Source organism: Montipora capricornis, chromosome 13 (genome assembly GCF_036669925.1).
Source record: "Montipora capricornis isolate CH-2021 chromosome 13, ASM3666992v2, whole genome shotgun sequence".
Classification (NCBI taxonomy): Eukaryota; Metazoa; Cnidaria; class Anthozoa; order Scleractinia; family Acroporidae; genus Montipora; species Montipora capricornis.
Genome location: NC_090895.1, coordinates 19,021,139 through 19,048,188, shown reverse-complemented (window position 1 = coordinate 19,048,188; position 27,050 = coordinate 19,021,139). Strand labels below are relative to the sequence as shown.

At 40.4% G+C, this 27,050-nt stretch overlaps 3 protein-coding genes across 3 annotated transcripts; 2 read left to right on the top strand and 1 right to left on the bottom strand.

Annotated features, from left to right (window-relative positions):
- Positions 1-418: 418 nt before the first annotated feature.
- LOC138030671 (uncharacterized) lies at positions 419-11,005 on the top strand. Its single transcript, XM_068878555.1, has 8 exons — positions 419-1,223; positions 2,608-2,776; positions 5,176-5,431; positions 7,061-7,288; positions 7,609-7,863; positions 8,361-8,546; positions 9,450-9,704; positions 10,817-11,005. Exons 1-8 carry the CDS (start codon positions 419-421, stop codon positions 11,003-11,005), a joined length of 2,343 nt encoding a protein of 780 aa, XP_068734656.1.
- Positions 11,006-20,555: 9,550 nt separating this feature from the next.
- Positions 20,556-23,231, bottom strand: LOC138030670 (uncharacterized). The gene has a single exon (XM_068878554.1). The coding sequence runs from the start codon at positions 23,229-23,231 to the stop codon at positions 20,556-20,558; it is 2,676 nt and encodes an 891-aa protein (XP_068734655.1).
- A 3,012-nt stretch (positions 23,232-26,243) lies between these two features.
- On the top strand, positions 26,244-27,050 carry LOC138030967 (uncharacterized). Its single transcript, XM_068878822.1, is given in 1 exon segment — positions 26,244-27,050. A coding segment is annotated over 1 exon segment (807 nt).

Sequence of the window (27,050 nt, the reverse complement as noted above, 5' to 3'; positions counted from 1 at the left end):
TTTATTGAGTTTGATGGTTTTAAGTTCCCTTTGCAGGGGGAAATGCTGATTTAGCTTTCAGTCAGTCAAAAGTCATGCAGTGAAACAATATCGTTTACTTCTGATGCTTACAACGTTCAATAAGTCTTCAGTACCGACTGTTGAGTGCTACATTTCTATGTCAGTTGAATAATACAGTCAACAACAACCCTTATGCCATTTCAAGTTAATTTACATTCTTAAAGGTTTTGGCTAAATAATGAAAAACTCAAAAATGAAAACACCGGACGAAAGAAAAAAAAACTGATTGCTTTGAATCTGTAATTACACTTTGGGTAATAAAAAACCCTAGAAGGAATTATAAACCATTTCCGAGTGCATAAAAGCTCACATTTGGGTTAAAAGTTATGCCTTACAGTTTGTTTGATCTTAAATAATTATGGCGCTTCTGTACAAGGAGGTTACGTTAACGCGAAGGCGTACCAGATGCGAGTCGTTTATAGTGGGTGCGCTTATAACAGGCGGCATTGCTTGTCTTGTCACTGGAATAGTGTTAATAGTACAGGCGAATACGCGAAAAGCTACTCAGAAATGTCAACTGCCCAAAACCGCGCCAGTGATTAACACAGGTTGTGAATTCTCTGCCGAAGCCCAACGCTCTGGATTGGAAAGATTTTTGCACGAAGCACAGGAGAAATTTTACGAATTGCTACCGCACAAAATTGTTTTTAAGCATGACGTAACGTCTGACGAAATTCGACAGCGCTACAGAAGCTACGATTCAAGGCCTACGCAAATTAAGCATGTCACGGATGAAATTGCTGATCTGTCAAAGCGACTAAAAAAGCTGAAAATTAACAAAGACAAGTTAAACTTACGAGAAAAGAGGGCTATAGCTCAATTATCGCACTGGATGGAGCACGTGTTTCCATACGGAGTACCATTCGCTTATGACTATTACGCTGGCGATTGGCTTATGGGTCCTAATATATTTTGTTGGTCTTCCATTTGTTTTCTTCCGTTGGACCTTGGTAAAGCTCTGCCGCACTTTCAGCCGTCAACCCTGAGCGAAATGGAAACGATAAGACGTAAGCTAATTGAAGTGAACCAAACATTGTCTCAGTTTCTTAAGAACATGAAGATGGGCGTGGCAGCTGGAATGGTTCGAACCATCGAGGAGTGTAAGGCTGGACTTGACGGACTTAGGGGAGCATTCAGGGAAGTTGCTGTTAATGGCCCTAAAAGTAAGGAAATAAATATCGTAATTACCAGTAAATTTTACACGATTACCGTGAATGCAGTTTGTTGTTGGATGCTAGCTGTTCAAAAATCCATGCAATTTCGACCATCAAGTTTCTTTCCATCGAGTTATTTTGAATCTTCCCGCGAAAGGGTACATACTGTAGACATTTCTTTATTATATATAGTCCTTTAGAAAAAAATTCCCTATTTTGCGTGTCCAATTGCGTTTTGCTCGCCCCAGAAATGACATGTTTTAAAGCAGCAGAAAGGACGATCTATATTTTCTTCAAGGAAAAGAGAGATTTAGAAGTTTAATGTGCTTGTGAAAAACCAATCAGTTTTCCGAGGAAAGTGCGAAATTGAAAATAAACATTGTTGTAACCCTCGATTCCCTTAGAGATAGTAGCTAAAATTATATAAACTTTCTATATATTGAAACTGCGGGTAATGTCAAAAAGTCACTCTTCTCTGCAGCTGGGCAAGTTACCTCACACACTGCGATTTATGAATGATTTATGAATGATTTCTCGTCCAAGTTGTCTCGTACCGCCATTGTGAGACAAGTAAGTTGCACGAATCATTGCCCCATGTATCATACCTTGCAGCGGCCAAAAAACGTTGCGGAATGTAGAATTGAGTTTTACTTCAGTTTCTGCAACGGTTGTAACGAATTTTTTAAGCATTGCGCAGTGTAACATCTGTCCTGCAACTTTTGCGGCGACGATTTGCAGAACTAGCCAATGACCATTTTCCTTTAACCTCATGTGATCATCGAAACGAAACAAGTTGCATTAAACATTGCTCAGTGTAACACCCGTAAAACAACTTTTTTCGTAATGCGAGAACGATTCTAGAAAGGGCGTTGCAAGAGAAGTTGCACGAAAAATTGCACAGCGTAACAGCGCCTTCAGAAGGATTGCAGCATTGTTAACGCACGCTCTCTCTGTCATAATTTTTCAAATTCACCAACCGCCGACATGAAATCATCAAATTTGAAGTTTTGACGACAGCGCGAACCTAGAAATGTGAATCCGGCTGTCATTCTCTGTTTTTACTCTGAAACCGCTTATACCAATTTATTTTTAGGGTATTTCGCCAACAGTGTACGAAGTGAACGAAATGGGTTAATCGCGGAAAAACTTGCGATAGCGCGCAGTTATATTTTGAGGAGACGTTTCCGCCTAAATCATCGTCAAAGGTCTTAAAGTCCCTAGTTACTTGTCGATCGCTTCGTGTATGTGGTATAATTGCTCACGAAAATATGCCACTTTTCAACTCTTCGATTCTTTAGGCGTTGTACTCCTCCCATTATCTTATATTCTTTCTAGGACGCAAAAATATTGATACATTTTGCAAACTAAAAAAAAGAAAACTTCATTTTTCCAGGTATTGTCGATGCCGTGTACATAAAGGAAATTTTCGCGGATGCTTTTTTGTCGAAGGTGAAACCGCGTCAATTGGATGAATGGAAACTTAAGTACGGAAAGACAATGAACAATTCTCTAAGGCACTGGGTCACTGAATATGTGGGTGAAGCGATACATCGTGCGTTAAGGTAATAGAATCAGCAATTTAAAAACCTCAATAATGATGCTTGTCCTTTCCCCACTTTCCCTTCGCTTCCCTTCCATGCTTTCCCCTCGCTTCCCCTTTCTTCTCTTCTCTTTTATTTCCTTTCCTTTGTTTTTCTTAATTTTTACCTCTTACTATTTGCACAATACTTTCAAAGTATCGATAATACTAAACAAGGATTTATATCACAAAAGGATATTTTGAACTGGAGATTGTAGCCATACAAGTTCAATAATTTCAGCTGACGAACTCAATGCGTATATTCGTTATATAAAACATAAATTAAAAAAAAAAAAAGCTAAATAGCTAAACGTTAATGTGAACTTGTTACACTTAGTTGACAGGTTAGTTCACGGGCGGTTTTTTTTTAATGCTGGCAGCAGTTTCACTAGCATATAGCAACCTTTGTGGCTTCCTTAATGGTGTTGATAAAAGAATCCTCCTTACAAGAACGGGTTCCTCTCCACTAACTAAAACATTCAACTTTCACTAATTAGCAGGTAGTTTGGGGGAAGGGGGTGGGGGGAGGGGGGAATATTGTGTGTGTGGATGGTGAGTTGAGGGGAAATCATAGACAAAAGTTATGGTAGTATGATTACAATGACGGAAAGGAAATTGCAACGCCATTACCCTTCCTCAAGTTGGGGTTAACAAATAAACCAAACTGTGTGCGAAAATAAAACCTTTTAATATTCCACTACTACGCCATTTTACCATATTTGGTCTAGACAACGCGCAAAATATGACACGGTAATACACTGCAGTGTCCCGGTTTGACCGGTTTACAACAGAGCAAATACGGACGGATCGGAACGGGAGTTTCTCAATGAAAGAAAGTGTTTTCAACTTGATTCAAAGACTGACAATTTAGAGAATTTGGTTTGTGATCGTTTGTCACTCGTGATTTCGTTTATCTAGTCAAATAAGGACATTTGGCTGGCTTTTGTGCTGTTAACATCGTTCGCACGCGCCCTGAAAATCAGATGATGCTTTTTAAAAAACACTCTTACCAAATAAAGTTGAAGCAAAATAACACATTTTTGTCGTGGAATAATAAATCTCTTATTCGATGGTTTAAATAATACACGCGGACATTTTGCTCATTGCTCGTATTTTTCCTAGCCTCTGCGGGGCTCGGAAAAATACTACGCAACTCGCAAAATGTCCGCGCGTATTATATGTTAAACCATCGAATAAGATGTATTGAATATGTCGAAAGCAACCTGAAGTACAAGAGTATTAGTAGGGAGGAACGTTCTATGACAAAGTATAAAAATCGTTGTAAGGATGAAAGACAAATCGAGCCAGTAGTTAGATAAAAATCAGCTGGGCACAACTGCGCCCAGCTTTCCAACCAATGGCACACCCCTCATTTTTCTTTCTCTCCTATTGGCGTGCCTTTATCTATGCTGAAAAGGAATTATACCTATTCTATACCACATTGGTATCTTTAAGTCTATAGTTAGAAGAAATGGTTAGCTAGTTGCTCAGCAACGGACAAAGGGACAACTGAGGCCGAACACCGTAACACCTGTTGGATGATCTACCCATTGAGAAACAACTGAAGATTTCCTGGGGACCAATATATACTTAATGTATGGTCCCGAAGGAAACAGTTAGTTGTGTTTTCCTGAGTCAGGACTCTCGGGCAAACAAAACTAACATGATTCCCGAAGGACCAGACATTAGTGCTTTGTTATATATTTAGACTTTTTCTTCAACAATCGCAGCAAAACATCCGTAGCGGGAAACAATTCCGAAACTGTATCCTGGTCAGGATATATTTGAATTTGATCAGGGGCGCGTGACCAAGAATCAACCAATCACAGTGCTCGTTTTGTTGAGTGAAAGTATCTCGACCGCGCGCCATCTTCAACGGAAGAGGATGTTTTGAGCGCGCGCCATTTTCAACGGAAGAGCCTGCTTGCAGGCTAAAGACCTCCGTAACACTGACAGAATGCAGGAGTCCATTACCAAAGAGTAAGAATCTGGTAATACGTTTGTTCCAATCAGCATCAGAAAAGTGTCCATTTTTACACCAACTTTCGCGGGAAAGTAAACAATAGACCAAATCTTGTACCGAATTCAAATGTCCCAGGGTTAAGATTCGGCTTTGTGTACTGTACTTGCATTACAATGTAGCATTCACATTTTAATGATATGAAAATATCTACAGCAAAACGTTTTATTCCCAAGAGCTTAAATCGTGTACAACATTGAGTCAGCCACACTTTTCTGTCGCTGATGGCGACTACGCCACTTTGGGTAAATCTTACTCTTGGGTGCATGGACTTTTGCCGGATGCCCAACTCATTGAACTATATGAAGGGGTTAAGAACCCTTGAGGAAGATACTTGTCTTGGTTCTTTCTTTCTTCCACAGTTATGTTGAAAACGAGCATTTACAGTACTGTATTCCAAGCAACGTGTCCAGTGGTTTAGCAAGTTTACCCCTCGACTATGTTTACATACATGGCAAGAAAACAGACAAGAAGACGACAAAGTGTCTCCCCACGGGTGAAAAGCTTGATGGGAAGACAACGTATCTGAAGCTTCTTCGGTATTTTACCAGCACTGAAAAGTCCCCGGATGAAATCTATGATCTTGGTTGGTCAGTCATTAATCGAACTTATCCGTCGGTAAGCTTTAAAAACGAAGGACGAACGAACGACGGATTAAGCTCTATTCACGCAACTTTTTACACGTAGTCGATTTTGTATAGGAAATCGTATGAACTTGAATGGCTTTCGTGATTTTCGTGCTGTTTTAAAGGTTTTCAAAATTATAATCCTACAACTTCCAAAACATCACGAGTGACCATAAACTAAAGGAAATGCACGAGCAAGTTCATACTATTTTTATTTATTTATTATATACTCAGAAGAATTCCTCCATCGCTGCGTTTCCATAGTAACTTCCGCACTGCACGTTTTAACCTATTTATTCATTCATCATCGACCAATACGAAACGCGATGTTTTGATGAGTACATAAAAGATATGATTATATCCTTGCAGAAGACAATGATGACGAGAGTAAACCTCCATATATTTATGCCATTGCGTTTAGTTAAACAGACTGAGTATTATTCTATTCACTCCGACGGAGGGATAACCGTCAAAACGTCATTTACCTTTATCAGCTCCTTTGGTAAAACCAAATTTTCGTGTCCTGTTTCCCTCCGACATAGCACTACAGTTTCTGATTAACCCACGAAAGCAGACCTTTCAAGCCGATCGTTCATTTCCAGCTTTGATAATCAATTTCTGGGATTAAAAATGGTCTCTTGTGCGAACTAAAAAGAGCTCGGTCCTTGAAAATGCGGTGACATTGACTTACTATGGTAAGTGCGTCTGGATTCGTGTTGATAATATTGGTGACGATGATTGGCCGGTATTGATGATAACGATGTTTCATGCTTGATGATGATGAAGATGATGATAATGACGATGACGACAGCGGCGAGGTTGAAGTATGTAGCCAGTAAAATCCGTTTTCAGGTTGAATCCGTTTTAATCTAGTTTAAGTTGGTGATCCTCATTTTACTTAGGTTGAATACTCATTCAGATGGATTGAGGAAGCTTAGGGTCAGGTTAGGATTAGTTTTGGTTATTATGCATAGATATTAATTGCCCAATCATAGAAAGGTAAATAATGAAAAGAACGGTTTTGGGTTGAGCATGTTCGTCATTGTAGTGAAGTGGTGAAGACACAGTGTTACAGATCTGAAGGGTGCGAGTTCCAGTACCGATAAGTGCATTGTACAGTTCTTTGTTCTATTACTATATGTTGAGACTGAATTAATAAGTGTATGAATACACAAGCCGTACATCTGTTGAGATGCGTAAACCAGAGCTTGAGCAGGGAAGGTATAAGTATCTCTTTTAGAGGGTGTTTAAGCTCGGTTGAGTGCATAATTTAACCACGGTAAAATGCGGATCACGAATTTAACCTAGGCTAAAATGGATTCAACTTGGAAACGGATTTTACCTGCAACATATATTTCCAGATTGAAATACGTGAGCATTCCTGGTAAAGTATGTCAAAATGGGTTTTCCACAATTGTTCAGAACTTTTTAACCATGTTGGGGACATGTTTATGAGCTGTCTCGTATATTTTTTAAAGTCATTTGTGCTCGTTGCTGATACCACAGTTGCAAACAAATGGGCTTTATTAGCAACAAAAAAGGTCCTGTTCATACGTTTTATATTCACTATTAATATTTATTGGCAGTCTTCTGGTTAACATCGACTACTTAAAATTCTCAGGTTCTAAATCTAACGCGAGATGTGACCCTTGAAAAAGACCCACAACTGGCCAAGGAGAAATTCATCGAGATTTTGAACAGATCTGAAATGTTTTACAGCGAGATAGAAATTCCACAGAACGAATCAAACGAAACAGCACACAAGTTATGTAGCTCAATAAGTGGAGCGAAAAGGCACTGTCCTGTACGTTGGAAGGCAATGCAAAACTGGTTTGCTCATGCTAGAGAGGTGAGAGAGTTTCTTTTTAACTAAGCTCATATCAAGCCTACGTCGGCTAAGAGACCGAGGCCACTGAAGGGATACAATGGCTTTGCAATTTAATTTGAACAATCTTACTATACACACGGTTTATTGAGTATGTTTATCCGCTATAGATCTTCATACTTGGCCATTGACTTCCTGACACCTAGTAAACCTCAAACTTTTTCTGTGAAAAAAGTGCAATCAAGTCCAATCTTAGTGAACCTAATTAACCGAATTGCACGACCACCTAGACGAATCCTAAGCTGCTTTAGACACTGATCGTTTCAAAACTGTTAAACTTGCAGATCATGGCGACACTCGACCCTAAGACAATTGACATGTTTCATTTTACTGGACCTTACCAGTCCACTCCAAACTGCCCCGTTCATCTTGTTCCAAACTTCAACCCTTCTTCAGCGGCTCCTGCTTTTGAGGAAAGTGACTCGAGTTGTTCCAGGCCACCTCTATACACCATTCCTTTCTTTTTGAAAAGGCCTGGGCCTAGAAATGAAGAGTGGACCATAAACGCTCACGAGACGAGGCCTGGACACTACACGCAGGTTAGAAATAAGTAAGCCTCAACAAAGAAGGCTGGGCTTTAGCTTGATTTTTGCGTTTATCTCCTTAATGTTTAGTAATTGCCTTCTTCATTTGACTCCTGGCTCAATTTTGAATGGGAAAAATCACGCAAGTGATTTATTTGGGACTTTTTCAGCATTGTGTTAGTTACGGAGAGATGGTATTGACAATTCCACGCCTGAGAGGCTTTCCATTGACAAGTTAAACCATCTGGTGCTAGAAAAAGCAAAATCACTTTTAGTGCCGCTTTTAGGAGGGAAAGGATTAAAGGGACCTATTTATGACCGTGATTAGCGGCAAATAATCTTGTTTAGATGCGTAAGGGAATGAACTAAGGCTAAATGTGCCACACCAGCGCACTTCTGTAGCTAACTCCTTTGAGCCCTGCTTTTTTTTCTTACCTCTCATTTTCGCATAACCGAACTCACTGATGGAGGATCCGCATGAATTTTTGCTTCTGATGTCGTGTTGATTTTAGAGTCAAGGCTACGTGGAACATTTTCGAGATAGCTGTCAGGACCCTATCTCGTGGATTCAAAGGAGCACGTTTTATTTAGAGTTTGCCGAGGGATGGGCGCTTTATGCAGAAAATCCGCTCATAGCAATGTACACGGACGCATACAGAGATGACCCGCTGACCAAATATGGCATGCTTAAATGGCAGGTACTTCAATTATGTGAATCTGTTTTGTGCCTGTGTGTGCTTGTTCAGTTCCTTTTTGCTAAGAATACTTTTTATTAAATAACTTTAAAATCATTTCAAAATTTTATTGTCTCTCAAATTTAAAGCATTTTAATGTCGATAATCAGCAAAGAAGCATCCAAACAAAATATTTCCACTTTTTTTAGCCAATTATGCTTGGCACTTCTTTATCATGAGTGATGTGAACGGAAACGTTTATTCTACGAGGGTTGTATTTAATATCCAAAGGTTAATAAACTTGTGGCCCTCGATCTATCAGACTAAAACAAAACACCGGCAACCCTATGCCTGGTCTTTTCGAATAGTGTGTGAGATCCCCAACGTCCTACAAGGGGTGTCGGAAGGCCCTATGATTTATATTCCTTAAACTGTTTCAACTTTTGCTTTAACGTGCATTCAACAAAGTTGATGGGATGTTGGAAACAGAAACAAAAGTTTTGCGGAGGCCGTTGAAATGGTTTAAACATCGCGCCAAAAATAGGCAAGCTTCGTATTCTCACAGGTAGATTGGATCTAGCATGAAATGGAAGGTAATGCCAGGGCAATAATTTGCAAGTGAAAAAATTCCCCCCCCCCCCCCCCCATTAGCCTCCATGTCATGCTCGATCTAAAACGAAACTGGCCTATTGAGCCAACACTTTGTTTGCGAGAAACTAGGAACAAGAAACCAGACTCTCCCGTCCAGATTTACAACCGGATGTGTCAACTAAGCCGACGGCCTAAGCCGGGCGGGGGTGAGTGGTGATAATAAGAAAATGATGGGCTTAAGCTAGTGCAGACAAAAGTTGTATACATATTTCTATTTTTTTTTTTTTGAGAAAGAGAGCTGTTGAAATATGTTATTCTCTCAAACCTTTTCCGCAGATTTGGCGCGCTTTGCGGCTAGTGGTGGACACGGGCTTGCATTTTAAGGGTAAATCACGTGACTGGGCAGTGAAGGTGTTCGCTGATTACGCGTGGGACACGAGTGATAAAGTCGAAAAGGAAGTGACACGTTACCAGAGCATTCCCGGACAGGCTGTCACTTACACTCTGGGACAGCTATCAATCATGGAGCTCAAAGAAGAAGCTGAGAAAGCCTTAGGGAAGAAGTTTAATTTGAAGGATTTTCATTTCCAGGTAGGTTGCATTAAACAGTGAGCGTAACAAAAAATAGACTATACAACCTGAGACAGACCACAACACCGGGATTTCCATGTCCCGCTCTTCTCGAATAGTGTGTGGGTTCTTTTATGGCCAACAGGGTTATAAACATTGAAGGGTTGTGAGATACGGCCTACGGTTTATCGTCCGAGAAGACTAGAGTCTAACCATTTGTTGATGTCATTACAAAGGCAGCCCTCTTTCTCGGTTATTTAAAGACCCTGTGTGTTGGTCTAGTCGGAGGCCTCCTGCACGTAGTAACTGAGCCAACCGGTCGATGAAAAGAGACGTTTTGATCCCTGTTTTCCTTTGCCATTAGTCAGTAACTGAGAAAAGTGAATAGGCTAAAAGTCAAAATGTGTGTTTCAGTCAATCTTGAGGTGGATCTGTGCAATTTCTCTTCTTTCATATCATCACCTAACTTCGTGTGTGAAATTTTTGGTGGCCACTTGGAATAGGACAGGCACTAGGCAAACAATAGACGAAAGATTGCCAGGACTGCTAGGAGATACCCAAAGCCCTCGTCTGAATACTTGTAGTGCATCTACTGAAAGAATTTTCCTTTGCTGAGAATAATTTTCCACCAACCGCCGATTCGTCCAGAAATACAAGTAATTGAACGCTGATTTCAATAAGCGTCACGAAATGTCCTTTTCTAGGTATACAAGCAGTTAACGTTACAAAATGTCCCCTAGACTTAAAAGTAACGGTAAGGTTTTGTTGTCAAGAAAGATTTTGTGACTTCAACGAGTTGCTCAAAAAGATGTAAATGAACTGATTATCAAACAACAATTTGGAAACTGATACTTTCACTGCCCGCTTCTTATTTGAAAAGCTCCTGAATTGAAAAAGCGTTCTTTTTGAAGATTTACGGGGAACTGTAAAACTTGAATACACGCGAAAATCTCGGGGCTTTATAGAAACCAAGGCCCCAGGCCTAGGGACTCGAAATGCTTGCCTCGGGACGGGTCATTTCGCCTTTGCAAAACATACCGGTGAGTGAGCAGTAAGGCTTTTTTTGTCCAGCGATCCCAGTACACCCGGGTTCACTTTTATATATCCAAGCTATTTCTATTCTTCTATCTTAGGTTCTAAGACGAGGTCCGTCGCCATTAAAGTATCTCAAGGAGAGCATTCGCAAGTACATATTTTGTGCGAAGAATGCACACGATCACGATTGTGAAGAAATACTCCGGCCCCCAAAGAGAAGAGAAATGATATTGAATCGGCAGACGTCCATGGAGGATATCCAACTTCACTCCTTTCAAATTTTTTAAAATTTTCAGATATTCATATGAGCGGCAACTACCACTGTAAAAAGTCGGTGGATTTCTTTTCCTCTTCGCATTTTAAACTGTTGATAACATACTCGCTAGCCAAACCTCAATTCATAGAGGCAAGTCATAATTTAGAGGCAATGGCTGTTTGTTTTAGTTTAGTATTTCATGCGCATGCTCTTCTATTGCCAACTTCAAAGTAACGGCGATTAGCAATGGAGGACCCAAGGTGTGAACAATGATCACACCCTTTAAGTTGGATGCCGTTTCTCTGTACGTTGCTAATTTATGAAGCTTCGTTCTTTTGAGCTATGTGCTTCTAACATCAGTCACATCACACACCTCATATTTTTACTGTCACTAAGCTGCATTGTCACGTTAATAAGGACTTTAAGATTTACGTCGGCGAGGTCGTCACAAACATGAACCTCAAAATACAACTTTGCTCTGTTGAAAGTCTTCCGCGATTATTCCATCTCGTTCGCGTCCTGCAATGAGGGCAAAGTATCCTAAAAAATAGATTGGTACGAGTAGCTTTAGAGTACAAAGAGAGAATGGAGACTCACTTTTAAACCTTTTATACATTCGGGTTGTCGTCAAATCGTCATATTTGGTGATTTAAATTTGTTTTTGTGCAGAGTACCGCACGCTTATTTATTCTTTCTTAACCAACGGTATCGTTGTTTTGTGGCGTTCTCGTTGATGAACACGTCGTCGATCTTAAAAGTAGGGAGCATAAGCGAGGAACACCGCAAACGCTACGAGAGTGTTATCTAAGAATATTATCTCCCGTTCTTGTAATAATTTCGTGATTATTCCATTGGCATGGAAAGCCTGTATCAGTATTCCAAGAGAAAAACGTATCTAAACGGCGAGGAGGTTGGAAGGAAAATTTGGAATTTATGGCCATGTGCTCGCGTCCGTTTTGGTTACGTCACGTCGTTGTCAAGAAGAGAACGGCTCGAAATTTATCAAAATGTAAAACGCACGTGCGGGGCACGCAGGGCCATTTGTTTTTATTTATTAAACCAATGCCAATGCTTTTACCAGTGCAGCAGCACCATTGTCACTCATTCCATCTGAGTCCAAATGCAACTTTAATTTGTGAGGGATGAATTGGTTTCCACAGCGTCTGCCATTGCAGAGCTACCTAAGTCACTGAGCTAATTTCATTGCAAGCCAAATTCAATTCCTTAAGCCTTGAATTTGTCTTCATCGCTTCAGCCAGCGCAACTCCACCCACTTGGCTAATTTGATTGTTATCTAAATGCAGTTATTTTAGGAAAGACTGTATTTTCATTGCCTTAGCTATGGCAACAGCTCCCACATGGCCGATTCCATTCCGACTCAAATCCAATTCTATAAGGGTTGTATTCGCTTTCAAGGTTTCGGCTAATGCAGCAGCACCACAAGCACGTAAGTAGTGGACAAACTTGAGGCTCTGAAGTCGAAGAAGTGAGCCGAGACAATGAGCTAATTCCCGGTCGAAGGTACTCTGATCTTTCTTGCATTCATTTGTACCGGGGCCACTTCTCTCCTCCTGGTTGACCACATGTACTATGCTCACCATCAGTGCAGATACTTTTCCTTTCCAACGCAATGCCAGCATACCGCAGAGGCACCCAACGTTAATTTTCGGAAAATATCTGTTCGGAAGCCGATTTGAGATCTAGAATTTTCGGAACATTTGTTGTAAAATGTCTTGGTTGCCTGCCTCTCCTGGGATTTTCGAACATCTGAAAAATGGTATAATTGCCCATTTCTAACGGATTTTTACCCTAAAAAGGTCACCTAGAATTTTTGGGAGCCTTTTTTCTGGCTGAAATTTTCGAAAAAAAGGTAAGTTTTGATCCCTATGATTTTCGGATCACTAGACTTTCAGTTAGGAAATCCGAACAGATGAAACATTTTTAGGGGATTAAAATATGCCTATATTTACCGTATAAGCACAAAATACGTTTAACAATGCTATGTTTAAGTGGTTTTGAGCTATATTCGCGTTGGGTGCCTCTGATACCGCACAAAAATGTAAGCACTTGTTTAAGCTCTCCAAAATATCTGGTGTCAGCAAATAGGCCATTAGGACTAATCTGCCCATCTACAAGTTGGCAACACAGGAAAAAGGCTGCGAACAGCTCCTGAAAACTCTTGTGGAGAAACCCGTAGTAGAGACTCGGTCTTCGTTTGCTGCGTCCAGGCTGAATAGACAGAAATCCCAATTTAGGTAGTAAGTCGCTTGAACAATTCCGAAAGGCGCTATCCTCGAAATACATGTCATCATTGAGCAGGTCAGGTCTTGTAATGCTTTGTCGGGGCGTATTTTTTCGAAGAGCTTCTCGGCCAAATACCACAAGTTTGTAAAATATCTCTTAATAAAGTCTTTCTTGTCCTCTTCGGTAAATCCTTCGATTTCTAAAATGGCGTTGCAGCATTCTCGAGCCCTTATCCCAGCTTAGTGCCGTGCAGTAACCACTAGATGACATTTTGGAAGCATTCTCCCTTGAATGATCTTCTTATACATCGGTAATTCACTCATGGGCAACTCGTCCAGTCCATCAAGTACTAGTAGGACATTTCCCTGATGTTTCCGAATGAACGAGAAGAATTCCTTTCTTTTCTCTTCTTTAACATCTCCATGCAGGCAAAAGCTGGTCATCAATAGCCTCCCAAAGGTCAGAGTTAATATCTCTACACTTCAGCAACAGCAACACTTGGACATCGGGAAAGTGTTGTTTACCTCTACATCTAGATCATGGCCCAGTCAAAATTAACCTTGTTACAATAAGTTGTTTTCCCCATGCCTGGCTGCCCTTCAATTAAGACCGTCCTCAGCTGAGGACAGTGTTCGTGTGGTGTGAAGATTTCAAACTTGTTAACGATGTCATTAGTCTTTATCCCTCGCTCTTTTTTCCTGCTGAGCATTTTTAGCCTAGTAAAAATGTTATCAAGATGGAATCGAAACTCTTCGCACCATGGGAAGGGTGCGAGCCATCCTTCACGGATTTTGTACAGCTGTCGAAAACCCTCGATAAACTTAGCGGTGTCAGAAGCATCTGGGAGGGAAAAAAAACGATGTTGAACGTGTTTAGTAACTGAAAAGTTAACCATTCATTTTTTTGAACCAAAAGCAACCTTTAACACTTTACATTGTCTAGGTAATGATATAATTTTGGGTGCAATTTGGAACAAATAAGAGCGAGTTCAGATTTTTTAAAATTTGAACAAAATTGCACGAGCCCGTTGTAGTATCTCAAATAACAAAAGAAAAATCCACAAAAATTTCGAAGATCGTCAAGCAGAAGCAATTAACCCACTCTTTTCATGAAAACATTCCACCAGTCAGGTTTCTTTGATCGCTGACCAATGACGATGTTTAGTTTGTTATTTCTTTTTGCACTGAATTACCTCTTTTCTGCGGATTGTTACGTGAAAACTGCATTTCTCTTAGTCAATCGGAATGGAGAAAGTTTTCAATGGATAATTAAACACTTTAAATGGCGCTACTGACACCTGGCCCTAGGTTAAGCTGAATGCACCAGTTAAAAGTCTACCACTTTATTATATAGATACTGATGAAATACAAGGATTTTCCTTTTTCTAACAAATCATATATTCACAGCAAGCAGTGAAGATATAATTTTTATCTTTCACGTGTGAAAATGTAGGTGTCGTCATAGTAACTAACTCGAGTAGCCAATAAAAAGCGAACTTTCCCTTCTTTGTGAGATACTTTTGTGCCTTAATATAATTTTCTCAACCATAGATTGTAGACTCAATTTCAGTTTCATGCTACACAACATAAGTGCTTTATCAGTTGATGGCCACTTTTTAGCCATTTCGAAATTGAATAAAACAAGTCGTTTTTAATCTGGACATTTCATCATCTCTATAATAAAGAAAACATTAATTACATGGCCGCTTGGGGAAACGAGGTTTTTTCCTCGTGCTGATAGTATCTCGCACTCTTTCGCTTCGCTCACTGGTGAGAGATAATATCAGCACTCGAAGGTAAAATTCGTATCCCCGCATGGCCATGTGATATCCTCTACATTGTCGTTAAGCTACATACTTGAGCACAAGATCTCGACAAGACACTAGTGTTGTTTATTTGTTGTACTAAATGAAAGTTGGTCATTAAGATAAAATACTCCTACCGACTCCGTCTAATTTTCTTGGTCGTTGCAATGTTTGGAGCGTTTAGTCGCCTTCCTAACATTGCGGGTATATTAACAACCAACTCTGCACCCGGCACAAGTACCCGATCCTGATGAGACAACCTGCGCGACTAAATATTAACGAAATTCCTACCTTCCTCCTTCAGTTTTTCTTCAGTACAACCATCATCTCTCTCAAGCCTTGTCAGCATCTTTATATGAAAAAGCACTTAAATTAAACTTTCCAATACAAACACCAAGATTAAAGAACTCAAACACAAGTTTGTCCCGGTGGGAAAATCTGCGCGAGTAAATTCCAACGAAATCCCCACCTTGCATCTCCTTCAGTTTTTCTTTAGTAACACCTTCATCCTTTTCCAGTTTTTTCAGCATCTCTATGTACAAAACTGAACACGTCCATTTAATTAACCAATAACCAATTCAAGGAAAGCTACTAGAGTCACTGACAGTCGTCCAATGCGATGTATTGTATGTTTCAAAAGATTGTCCATGCGGCCACGATAGCAAATCATTTACGAATTCGGAGGAACGTGTCCTTTGAGAAAGAAATAGCGACAACGCGACAAAACTAAGTTTTCCAATATATATATTTTTATATATAGGCCATCTCTCATTCGAGTTTGCTTTTCTTGTGCCCGCATAGGGCAGCTTCCTTATTCTGTTCTAGTTACCAGTTTGTCTGTTTTGCTGTATTTTTTCAAAAACAATTTTCAGGCCCGCTGCATAAGAAAAGTTCCTCCCCTCCCCCCCCCCCCCCCCTCCACTCTTCTGTTCCACCCTTGGAATGACAATGACTGACTGCCATCTTGGATTTTTAGGTGCCCCTCTACGCATCGAAACAAAATTTACGTTAGAGAAAGCTAACGAGATTCCTTAAAAAGAAGATTTCCTTCGATTCGAAAATGTTGGGCGTTAAGGAATAAAGATGTGGTCGAGTAGGTGCTCGGAGAGTTAATGTTTATTTCTCGCTGTCTAACAATCTAGTTTAAAATTAATAAAGCGTACATTGCGTCTGAGCTGCTTGTGCTTGTGGTGTAGGGTGGGAGATATTTTCGTGTCACTGAGTGTCGTGTATCTCCGTATTCTCTCAACAAGGCCTATACTAGGTCGACTGAAATTTTAGATTTAAAAGGCCACTTATAACTTTTAAGTTTTCATTGCCTTTTCAACTAAATTCAGCGCGCACAATGCTGAATAATAATGCACACATAACGAGTTTCCTTGAATTCATTGATATGAATAATTAGTAATCATTAATAATTTATTAATATAAATATACATTTATTTTTAAGTGAATGTACCTTTCATTTCTCTACGCTTGTTCTTCGAACTATCTTTATCCGACTTCCACTGCTTTAGAATTTCTTCACAAGATGAAACAAAAATTCAATGAGAAAAACGTTGTTGTTTTTTTTTACGTGAAGTTCCGCCTTGTCCTTCAATTTTTCGAAGTCTAAGTGCATGCTTATGGGGAAGGTTTTAGCACCCAGGTAAAAGGCCTGGTGAGCCTTTGTGGGCTTGGTCACTCCAATGACTTTTACAAGCTTATCCAGCAGGATCGACACACATACCTTTCAAAACGTTGAGGTAAACGAAAAACAGCAAGTGAAACTTCAGGCTGAAATTTAATTTGCGTTAGGTCAATACTTGAATGACTTATTTGGTTTTGGCTCATTTCCCGATTGTTAAAGCTACAGATATCGAGCAACTTCTCAAACAGAGAGGCAAAACACATTAAGAGAACTTTGATGTTGTCATAGCAAGCAATAGTTGGCCGTTTTGAATATGTTACCCCTTTCATTCGCAAGATCAAAATAGTCATTCTCCTAACTAGTACCATGCATTTCTTTGTTGGGTAGTCATCAGAATTTAAGCTGATATTTCTCTTTATTCTCATACCTGTCTGACTGACATTTTATTAAAATTGTGAGAAAACTTTACATGCTGATCACTCCTGTGAGTTTTCAAATACATTTTCAGCTGTTACCGACCACCTTGTTGGGCTAGTTTGTTGAGCATCGAAATACCCTGGGGAAGGTCATAGGAACAACTCCAGCTAGAACAACATGACCACTCATGGACCTTTCAGAAATAAGCTGGGGAAGTTTTTTTTTTTCTGTAATCACAACTGCAAAGTGATTACACTTTCTCGTGTTCTGTCCAGCAATGAAGTTTCTGCTCTACAGTATGGCATAGTGTTCCCGGTGTTGTGATCTGGCCAACCCTTGAATCCCATTGTATTTCAACTTACACCTTATAGCAAAACCAGGCTAACTTATTCAAAGGTGTGTGACTAGTTATTTATTTCTTTGCTCCTTTCTAACAGCACATGTTTCGTTTTTGTTTTGGTCTGATTTTCACCTGAATTTTTTGCGAACCTATCTTCAATTTTTCCTAACTTATCTCTCATGACACACCTCGTCCTTTTTCCACTGAATGAACTTTTCTTTTTAATGCTAAAAAAGGGAATGTGAGGATGAATGGTTACATTGCTCGACACCAGCCATTTGGATTTGCAGAGACAAGGGTTTTTCTATCTTTCGTGAAAACCTTCTACACTCAAACATGCAACGGGTTGCCTATGCTTTGTCTGGTTCAAAGGTTACGCTGTAGAAAATATCACCTGCCAAATGTATTGAGCAACACGACCTGCGAATGGTAACGGGGCTGACGAAGACCTTGCTTTGATTTTAACTTACTCATTTTTAAAAAAATATTTAAATTCAAATTATTCAGAATCAAATGAATTCAGGGATTAAAAATACAAATGGAGTGACATTTTTTTTAAGTGTAAAGGCAGTCATGTCTGTACCTTTGCTCCACGATACAAAACAAAATGATTTATTTAATAGGACCGTCCTTATCTAAACTTCAAAAGAAGACATTCAAACATTAAATTAAATTTCAGGTTTCCTTTTTATTCCTTTTCTCACAGGAAAATTCTCTTCAGCTAGAGAAATTCTCGGGTGCAAAGAAGATGATTGGCAAATCGCACAATACTTGAACACGTCTGAGTTTAGCAATAGCTCAGTGTTCTTGAAAGCTGAGAAACTCTCAAGCTTAGTAGGAAATTGGTATGATACACAAAATTCTAATACCTTTCATTTCCTTTTATACCTGAATTTGATGATATACTAAAAAAAAAGCTTGTGGGGAGAGAATTTATATCAATTGGTCACTGAAGTCAAAGAGTTAATTTACTAACGGGTTACTCCCTTGAGCTCAGAAGGCATACATTCAAGTTCTTCTAGTTTTTCCTTCGTATTCTCATCATTTTTCTTCCACTCCATCAACAAGTCTCGATAGTGGTCCTCAACATCAGGATCCATGCTTTCAGTCTTCAGTAGGCTTGTCACCGTTGCATGTCTTGTTCCAGATCTAAGTCCAAGTGTAATTAAAGCATTGCTAATATCCAGCCACAACACATTGAATGATGAATCGTCGACGAAGGCCTTGGTGGCATGACTATAGACATTGTTTCGGTAATAGTTAATTCTCGCTATGTTTGCTTCAATGCTGTTATCAGAGGCAGGAGGTAGGATTGTTGTTCTTTCGGCCCTAGTCAATCGGTATTTCTACTGCTGCGGAAGAAATGAATACGTGACAAACGAGCCCCAAAGGACGTCTGCGGGGAGGCTACACACCTTAAAGCAGTTCAACCAAAGGACTGCAAGAAGTGGGGTTTTTCAAACGAAACGACTCCACTGGAACAGCGCGGAAGAAAATAGGTTTGAATCGCAAGGGAGAAAAATGTTTCAATCATACGAATTCTACCGTACTCATTCTGTGAAGAGCCGCAAACATCTAACTTATACGCTCCAGTTTCTCTTTGATAAGAATTTAAGTCAGCGATTTTAACTGCCCAACACACGAAGCCCATCTTTTTGCAATGACCGGACGCAAAATTTCTCAGGGTCTGCACAAGCGTACGATACAAGCACAAGCATAAGTAGCTTAAATCTCAGTGAAAACGAAAGTCGTATGATACCACAGGAGGCCCAGGCTTGGAAGGTTAAAAACTTCAAGGATTTGTATGGGAATCCCGATAACAGACTCAAAAAGATATATACACCTAAAAGGTAAAGGTAAAGGTACACGTTATTTAACGTCGGAAGTTCCTTTACTCTCTAGAGAGTACTCTCCCAGGAAGCCGAAGGTACGCTCATTTTACCCCCCTCTTTCCATCAGTGCTCCGTTTTAAGGGTATTTAAAGCTACTTAGGCTAAAGGAAAGAAGTCGAAACAAGGATGTGAGATCCAGGGATCGAACTCGGGACCTTATGCACCAAGGTCGCGCACTAACCGACTGTGCCACCCTTGCTCCTAAATAATAAGAAAGCCATACGTTATTGTCCTGGTGATTTGCTCGCTTTCTGTGTGGTTATTTGCCTGATTTAACGAGACTCGCGAAAAACAGAGACATTCTGCGCGATCATTTAAGCAACTTCTGAGTTGTCACTCGTACCTAGTAAATAGAGGAAAGGCTGGGAATTAGTTTCTAGCTTACCTCATATCTCGCCGATAAAATCACACTCCTCTAACACTAGTCACGCTCATTCTCCAGCGATGGTCACATGGATGAATTTACTTCTTCTTGATCAAGTTCTCAAGGTCCAGCGAGTAACCACTGTTGAGAATCAGCTATCAATATCCAAATATTCAAATTGCATCCATTTTCAACCTTTTGCGGCGCTGCGCCCCTCGCTATTCTCCTTCATCAATTTTTAAGGTCTAGTGAGCATCCATTGTTGAGTAACAGCGGTCAATATCCAAATATTCCTTTGATCCATTTTCAACCTTTGCCACGCTGCGCCCCTCACTAATCTGAGTTTCTCTTTACCATAACAATAACAAACGCAGATCTTTCGCCCTTTGAATTGATCTTCAGTCACATCAGAGTTAATAGTGTAGGCTGGTTATGAAACTCGACAAGTTTCTTTGTTTCATGTTTTTGTTCGCTTTTTTGGCCTTGATCCTGTACAAAACCCGACAAAAACACGCTTTTTTCGGCAGGATAACCAATCTGTATTGCTAGCGAGGATTAACTAACCACGGTTTTAAACAACTCCATTTATTACACCAGCTTTCTGTCAGTCGCTGTACTTTTCACAAGGGAGGTTGAATAGGGTTCAAAATCTAAATTACAGCAAATCGCGTTAGTGATATGAAAAACAGTTATCCCTTATAATCAAGCAAAGATATTTACCCAGTGGTATCTCACAGTTTCTCTCAATTCCTCTTACTAGCAAGTGACTTAAGTTGCGTAATCATGTCTATGACGTCACCTAACAAATTCTAATCACGGATTGTTGGCGATACACTCCCCCGCCAAAAAAAGGTTACAGTAATCATAGTAAATAGTATCTGAAAGTTCACTTAGAAGTTAATTTTGTTTTCATCAATCGGTATAAGTAATACAAGTCTCTGTACAGGACGTTGAACAGTGACATATCCTTTGCCTTGGTATTGCTTCATAGGTTCGTTTACGGTGAGATTCTTGTATTGCACGTCTACTCTTCGCACTTTCCCATCTGCACCTGGGTAAACATTTGACACTTTTCCAAGCTTCCAGTTTCCTCTCACTAAGTTGGAATCTTGTATCATAACTACGTCTCCGATTTTCAAATTTCGGTGAGATGTGTGCCATTTTTGCCTTAATATCAAGCTTGGGAAGTAGTTCGAGTTCCATTTTTTCCAGAATGTATGAACAATTGTCTGGACGAACGTGAAACGTTTTTGGGTGTTCGCGTTTTCATCAAATGGGCCATTTGGTATCCTGCTTGTGGCTCTGCCTAACAGTAAGTCATTTGGGCATAAATATGCTCCGTAAGCTTTAGAGAACGTTCTCTTCTTTACCTCGTCCCGAATTTTAAAGGGACCAAAAAGATCAATTCCTGTACTGTACCATGGCGGTGCTGGCTTCAATCTGTCTTCAGGTAATTGGCCCATCACTTGCTGACTTGTTTTCTTAGCAAGTTTTTTGCAGATAACGCATCTGAACTTAATCGATTTTACCAACTTAAGGAGTTTGGGTATCCAGTATTTGGTGCGCACTTTGCTGGCAGTAGTTAGAATGCCATGATGTCCTCTTGCATGAGTTTGTGCTACATAGAGATGTGAGAACGGATGATCATATGGTAGTAATATAACTTCGTTGTCACCGTAATTTGTTTGTAACTTTGCAGTACGACTGCTTACTACATAGATGCCGTCTTTGCGTGTGATAGGACACAAACGGTTGTACTTGCCATTTTCAATATCATTTCTCATGTTCTGCTGAATCTCTTTGATCCAGAAAATCTCTGACTTTTTAATATCTTCAGGTGTCAGTTCTTGCGTTGCGCTTTTAAATGACGGTTTGGGAAATTTGCTGTAAAATTTCAAAATTCTTGCAGTGACACGTAGTAGTTTGCCGTAACTCGAATATTTGGCGATGTCAATTCGTAACGCTAGGGTGTCATGAGGTCCTTCTATCTTCGTTACCATTGTAGTCCGGATTACTTCGGATAGTTTTGGCTCCAAGTAATCACGAGTGATTGGCCACTTGTCTTCTGTTTGTTTAAGAAAATCGGGACCCTTTTGCCATGTGCTTTCAAGTCCAATGTCATCGGGCTTCCTGCCTCTTGTCAAACAGTCAGCTATGTTATATTTACTCTCTACCCAATACCAGTTTTCAGGGTTTGTTCCTTCCTGTATTTCACCTATTCTAGTGGCGGCGAACGTGTTGAACCCGTATGAGCTTTTCTGTATCATGGCATGTACAATCTGAGAGTCTACGATGTGGTAGATCTTTTCAAAGCGATATCTACATTCCTTTTCTATGAACACTTTTAGACGTTTGTTCAGTACCGCTCCACACAGTTCTATACGGTCAATGGACATCTTTTTTATTGGTGCAAGACGAATTTTGGACAGTATTAAATTGCTCTCAAATTGGTTATTCTTTCTTTGCCACCGTACATATGCACATGCAGCGTATGCGTCTTTGGATGCGTCACTAAACACAACGAGAATGGGGTCGCCAATAGCATCCATTGGTTTAAGGCATCTCGTAAATCTGATTTGATTCATGTCTTTCAAATCGTTGAAGAAAATAGACCAATTCTGTTGGTTTTCCTCGGGTATAGGGTCGTCCCAGTCAAGTTTCGGTTCAGTTCCCCACAAACGGCGTAAAAGAATTTTGGCCCTTACTGTAAATGGTCCTGCCAACCCTAGGGGATCATACACGCTGTTGATCTGTGACAAGATTATACGCTTTGTGAGCTGTTGGGGATCTTGGGTGGGGACGATATCGCTCGTAGACCTTGAAGTATGTATTCGCTTGGTAGTAAAGTTAACCTTGACTTCGAAACACAGTTGATCTTCTGATTGACTCCATTTAACTCCAAGTATCTTTTCTGTTTGTTCCTCGATCGGTATATTTGTTTTTTCTTGTCTGTCAGTATCGCTTGAGAACATCCACTCTTTGACTTCAAATCCTCCTTTAATAATAGCCTTCTCGATATCTTGAGTCAGTTTAATAGCTTGTTTGCGATCGTCCGTACTTTCGATTATGTCGTCCATGTACGTATTTCTTTGTATTATATCTGCTGCTTCTGGGTATTTCTCTCTTGACATCTCTGCGGTTTTTCTCAAAGCAACGGTTGCAATCGTAGCTGACGGCTTGTCACCGAATGAAACTCTGAGCATTATGTATGTGTCGGGTTCTCTTGTACTATCCATATCCCTCCACAGAAATCGGTGGGTGTGCTGATCTAACTCTGTCATCTTCACAGTGTGGTACATCTTTTTAATATCACCAATGAAGGCTACTTTATTCTCTCGGAAACGTATAAGGACTCCCAATAAGTTATTGAGTAGGTCAGGACCTTTAGCCCAATACTCATTCAAGATATGACCCATGTAATTGGCGCTGCTATTGAACACTATGCGCACTGGGGTAGATTTGGAATCAGGCTTGAGAACTTCATGATGTCCGATATAATGCACCGGTCCTTTGTAGAGTGTTAGTTCCTTTTTGGAGAGTTTCCTTGCAACTCCTCTAGTTACCATGTCTTTTATCTGGTTGTCATACACTTTTGCGTGTTCGGTGTTCCTTCTTAGACGTTTCTCGGTCGTTATCAGTTTCGCGAAAGCGACCTTCCGGTTGTCAGGAAGATTCTGAGGATCCTTGATCCAGGGATACTCAGCGACCCAGCGATTTTCCTCTGTTAAAGTTTAGATTTCGTTCGATTAGTTCCAGCTCTCGCTCTTCTTGAATAGTGCAGTCTTTCGCGCCTAAGGAACATTTTCCACATTTACATCCTCCACATTTCGGTTTGCATTCTACGCCAAGGTTCTCAATTTTGTAAAAGTCTTCTATATTGATTTTGCCTACAACTGTGTTGACTCTGGCATTGATGAAATCGTGATACAGATGTGATTCTTTAAGTAACGGGTGCGTTCCTCCAATACATCGCCCGAAACGATTCCTTAAGAGCACAAGATGACCGATGTTTTGTTCTCTTTCCGGGTGATAGGCTGCATATTCGTAACCGATTAAAATGTCCACAGGTCCTGAGGGTCGCTCGATTTCTTCCTTTGTGACGTTCTTGAAAAGATGTACTATGTCGTCTATGTTAACACTTTCAACGTCTGAGGTGATCCTTTCGATGCCGTAAGCTTCGAATTCGATGACGTGACCTTGCTTATCTATAAGAGGTACCTTGTATTTGTTGGTCTTAATCTTCTCGCTCTGTGCTCCAACTTTGATGACTGAAAGTTCGACTTTGGATCCTTTAAGTTTCTCTTGCTTTGCTTTAGTGTTTGTGATAAAACAAAGTGATGCGGCGTTATCCCACATTATATTAGCTTCTCCTCTTTTGGTTTTAACTCTTTGTACTTGTAACAGGCAGGTGTCAATTTTTGTATTGTGGCATACATTTGCTGAGGCTGAGACTTCCTGAGGTGTTTCTTCCGTCTCGTGTATAGATGGATGGTGCTTTCTTGTGCAGCCGCCTACACCACAGTCTTTCCTTGATTTGCATGTACGTTGTCGATGACCGATCTTTAGGCACGGCCAACAGGCTCGTTTATCTTTGATGATCGTCTTTTTCTCTTCTATTGGCTTGGCTAAATAAATTCTGCAGTCTGCTGTCCAATGTCTTCCGTGTTCATGAATCAGACATTTTGGTTTGGGTTCTTTGCTTACTTCCTCGACGCCTTCTGTATAGTGCGATGTGCCTCTGTAATGTTGATTGTTGGTCGTCGTCCGAAGAGAATCACTGTCGTATTCAATAGCACTCCTTTGATTTTGCAGAAATTCAAGAAGACTTGGGAACTTTTTTGATTTGTCGATGTGACTTCCGTGACAACTAACCATTTCCGCCCATTTTCTTCTGATGTCTGTTGATAAAGCTTTCTCTATAATACTGACCGAACTCGTTGTTGTAATTTCCGCTTCTAGACCGAGTCTTGTGAGGTCTCTGTATCCGTCTTCTACAAGAGTCACGAATTCGATGAAACGTTTATCTTCTCCTTCCTTAAGTGTTCTGAATCTACGTATGCCGTCAATGATAACGTCTGCAATTTTGGCTGGATCTCCATACTTTTCGTCCAGTCTTCGCCACATTTCTTGCACATCGTCGTCTATGCTCTTTACCAGGCCTTCGGGTTCTTTTCCAAGACAAGAGCGTAGCACATATGCGGCATCTCTTCCACGAATTTGTGGCATGACTTGTTTGTTGAAATCTCTTTTAAACTGAGGGTAATGACGTAGTTCTCCATCAAAGTGCGGCATTTTTACCTTTTCCAGGTGTAGAAAGGAAGAAGTCGCGTCAGATTCCTGTTTTATCTGCTCTTGTTCTTTTACGTTAGTATATCTAACTACAATTTGTTCAACAATTTCGTAATAATAGGTTTGGATTTTAGCTATCCATTGCATCTCAGATTCGGCTGAATCAAAGGGCAATAATTCTAACAGTTCAGCGTTAAAGGTTTTGCAATCTTGAAATTGATCTTCTATTTGTTTCTGTAAGTCTTTTAACGCAAAATTGGGCATTTCTTTTGACTGCAACGCGTGCGAAATACTTTCGTAAGAAGCTTCGAAAACAGCGCGCGCAGTGTTCCTTTTAACTTTTGCGTTGTCAATGGCCTCTTGACGAGCCGCGTGCTCGCGCGTTGCCTTTTCGCTTGTAGTGACATTTTCGACATATTTCACTTTACGATTAAATGCATTGGAATATTTTTCCTCGACTTCTGTCATCCAGATTTCTTCTTCGTCCACTAAATGCTCGTCAGTCAGGAAGTTAACATACTCTAAGTGCTTCCCTTCCAGTTCTTCCCATGCATCAACAAGTTTTGAGTAATTGGTTTCTACTACCTCGATTCCTTGGCTTGTCTCTATGGACTTGATCAAAATGTTCCGCTTTCGTGTGAAGTTTCCCTTGGCAATTCGCCGTGAATTCTTAGCTTTGTCGGTCATCTTCTGTTCCAGTCGTCGCTTAGTAGCTAACCACACTGGATTTTGAATGTATTGCTAGCGAGGATTAACTAACCACGGTTTTAAACAACTCCATTTATTACACCAGCTTTCTGTCAGTCGCTGTACTTTTCACAAGGGAGGTTGAATAGGGTTCAAAATCTAAATTACAGCAAATCGCGTTAGTGATATGAAAAACAGTTATCCCTTATAATCAAGCAAAGATATTTACCCAGTGGTATCTCACAGTTTCTCTCAATTCCTCTTACTAGCAAGTGACTTAAGTTGCGTAATCATGTCTATGACGTCACCTAACAAATTCTAATCACGGATTGTTGGCGATACACAATCAAAAGCTTCGACTAATTTATTCGAAATTAACTTGCGAACCAAAAACAAAAGATTTTGCAGGGTCAGGGTCAGTTCAACATCTAATTGCGACTGTATTGTTCCCGCTTTTGAAATTCCCAGGGTTTCATAACCAGTCCCTAGATTAACTATGGTCACATACACGCGCTTACGCATTACAGCGGACAATTTGAGTCTTACGAAGAATCAACTCGACGTCTCCACTTTAAACGGGTGAAACGATCAGGTCTAACAACATGTCAAAGAATCGCGTTCTTCTATGGACAGCTCCAAGATGCGTCTCGACGGCATTTGAGAGGTCAGTCATGACTCTCAAGAACTCCAAAATCTTACATGAACCGTTCTCCGTAGCTTTTTATTTTGGCCCCGAGAGGCAGAGTCCGCGATATGCATCCCAAGAGGTTAATCAACAAGCAACATATCGCAGTGTCAGCGAGCTGCTTCAAAACGAGTACGACGGAAGAGATTTCCTCTTCTCAAAGGAGATGGCTTACTACTTAGAGAACAGGTTTGATATCTTCACACAAGAGGGCTTTAAAGACTTCAAGCATTCATTTCTGATTCGCCATCCACTAAGGGCAGTTTACTCCCTTTACAAAGCCTCTACAAACCCGAAGCTTACGGGATGGGATTACTTTGATCCCGCAGAAGCAGGTTTCCGACAGATGGCCGAGCTATACGAGTTCGTTGTGCGAAACGTTCACAGAGATCCTGTTGTTGTCGACGCAGATGATCTGCTGGATTCTCCTAAGGATGTCCTAAAGAGCTATTGTGAGGCAGTGGGACTGGAATATGAGGAGAACATGACCTCATGGTAACCTGGGCCGATACCAGAATGGAATATCTGGCCTGGATGGCACGAGGGCTTACTGAAAAGTTCAGGATTTAAAGCAAGGGAAAACAAGAGTAGAAATCGACCCTGTGCAGCTTTCGACATTGAGGATTTTCCGCCTCAAGTAGCTTCTGTCGTGGAAGAATGTATGCCATACTATGAAGCTCTTTTCGAAAGGAGAATTAGGCCAAAGGGCAATGAGCTATACTGA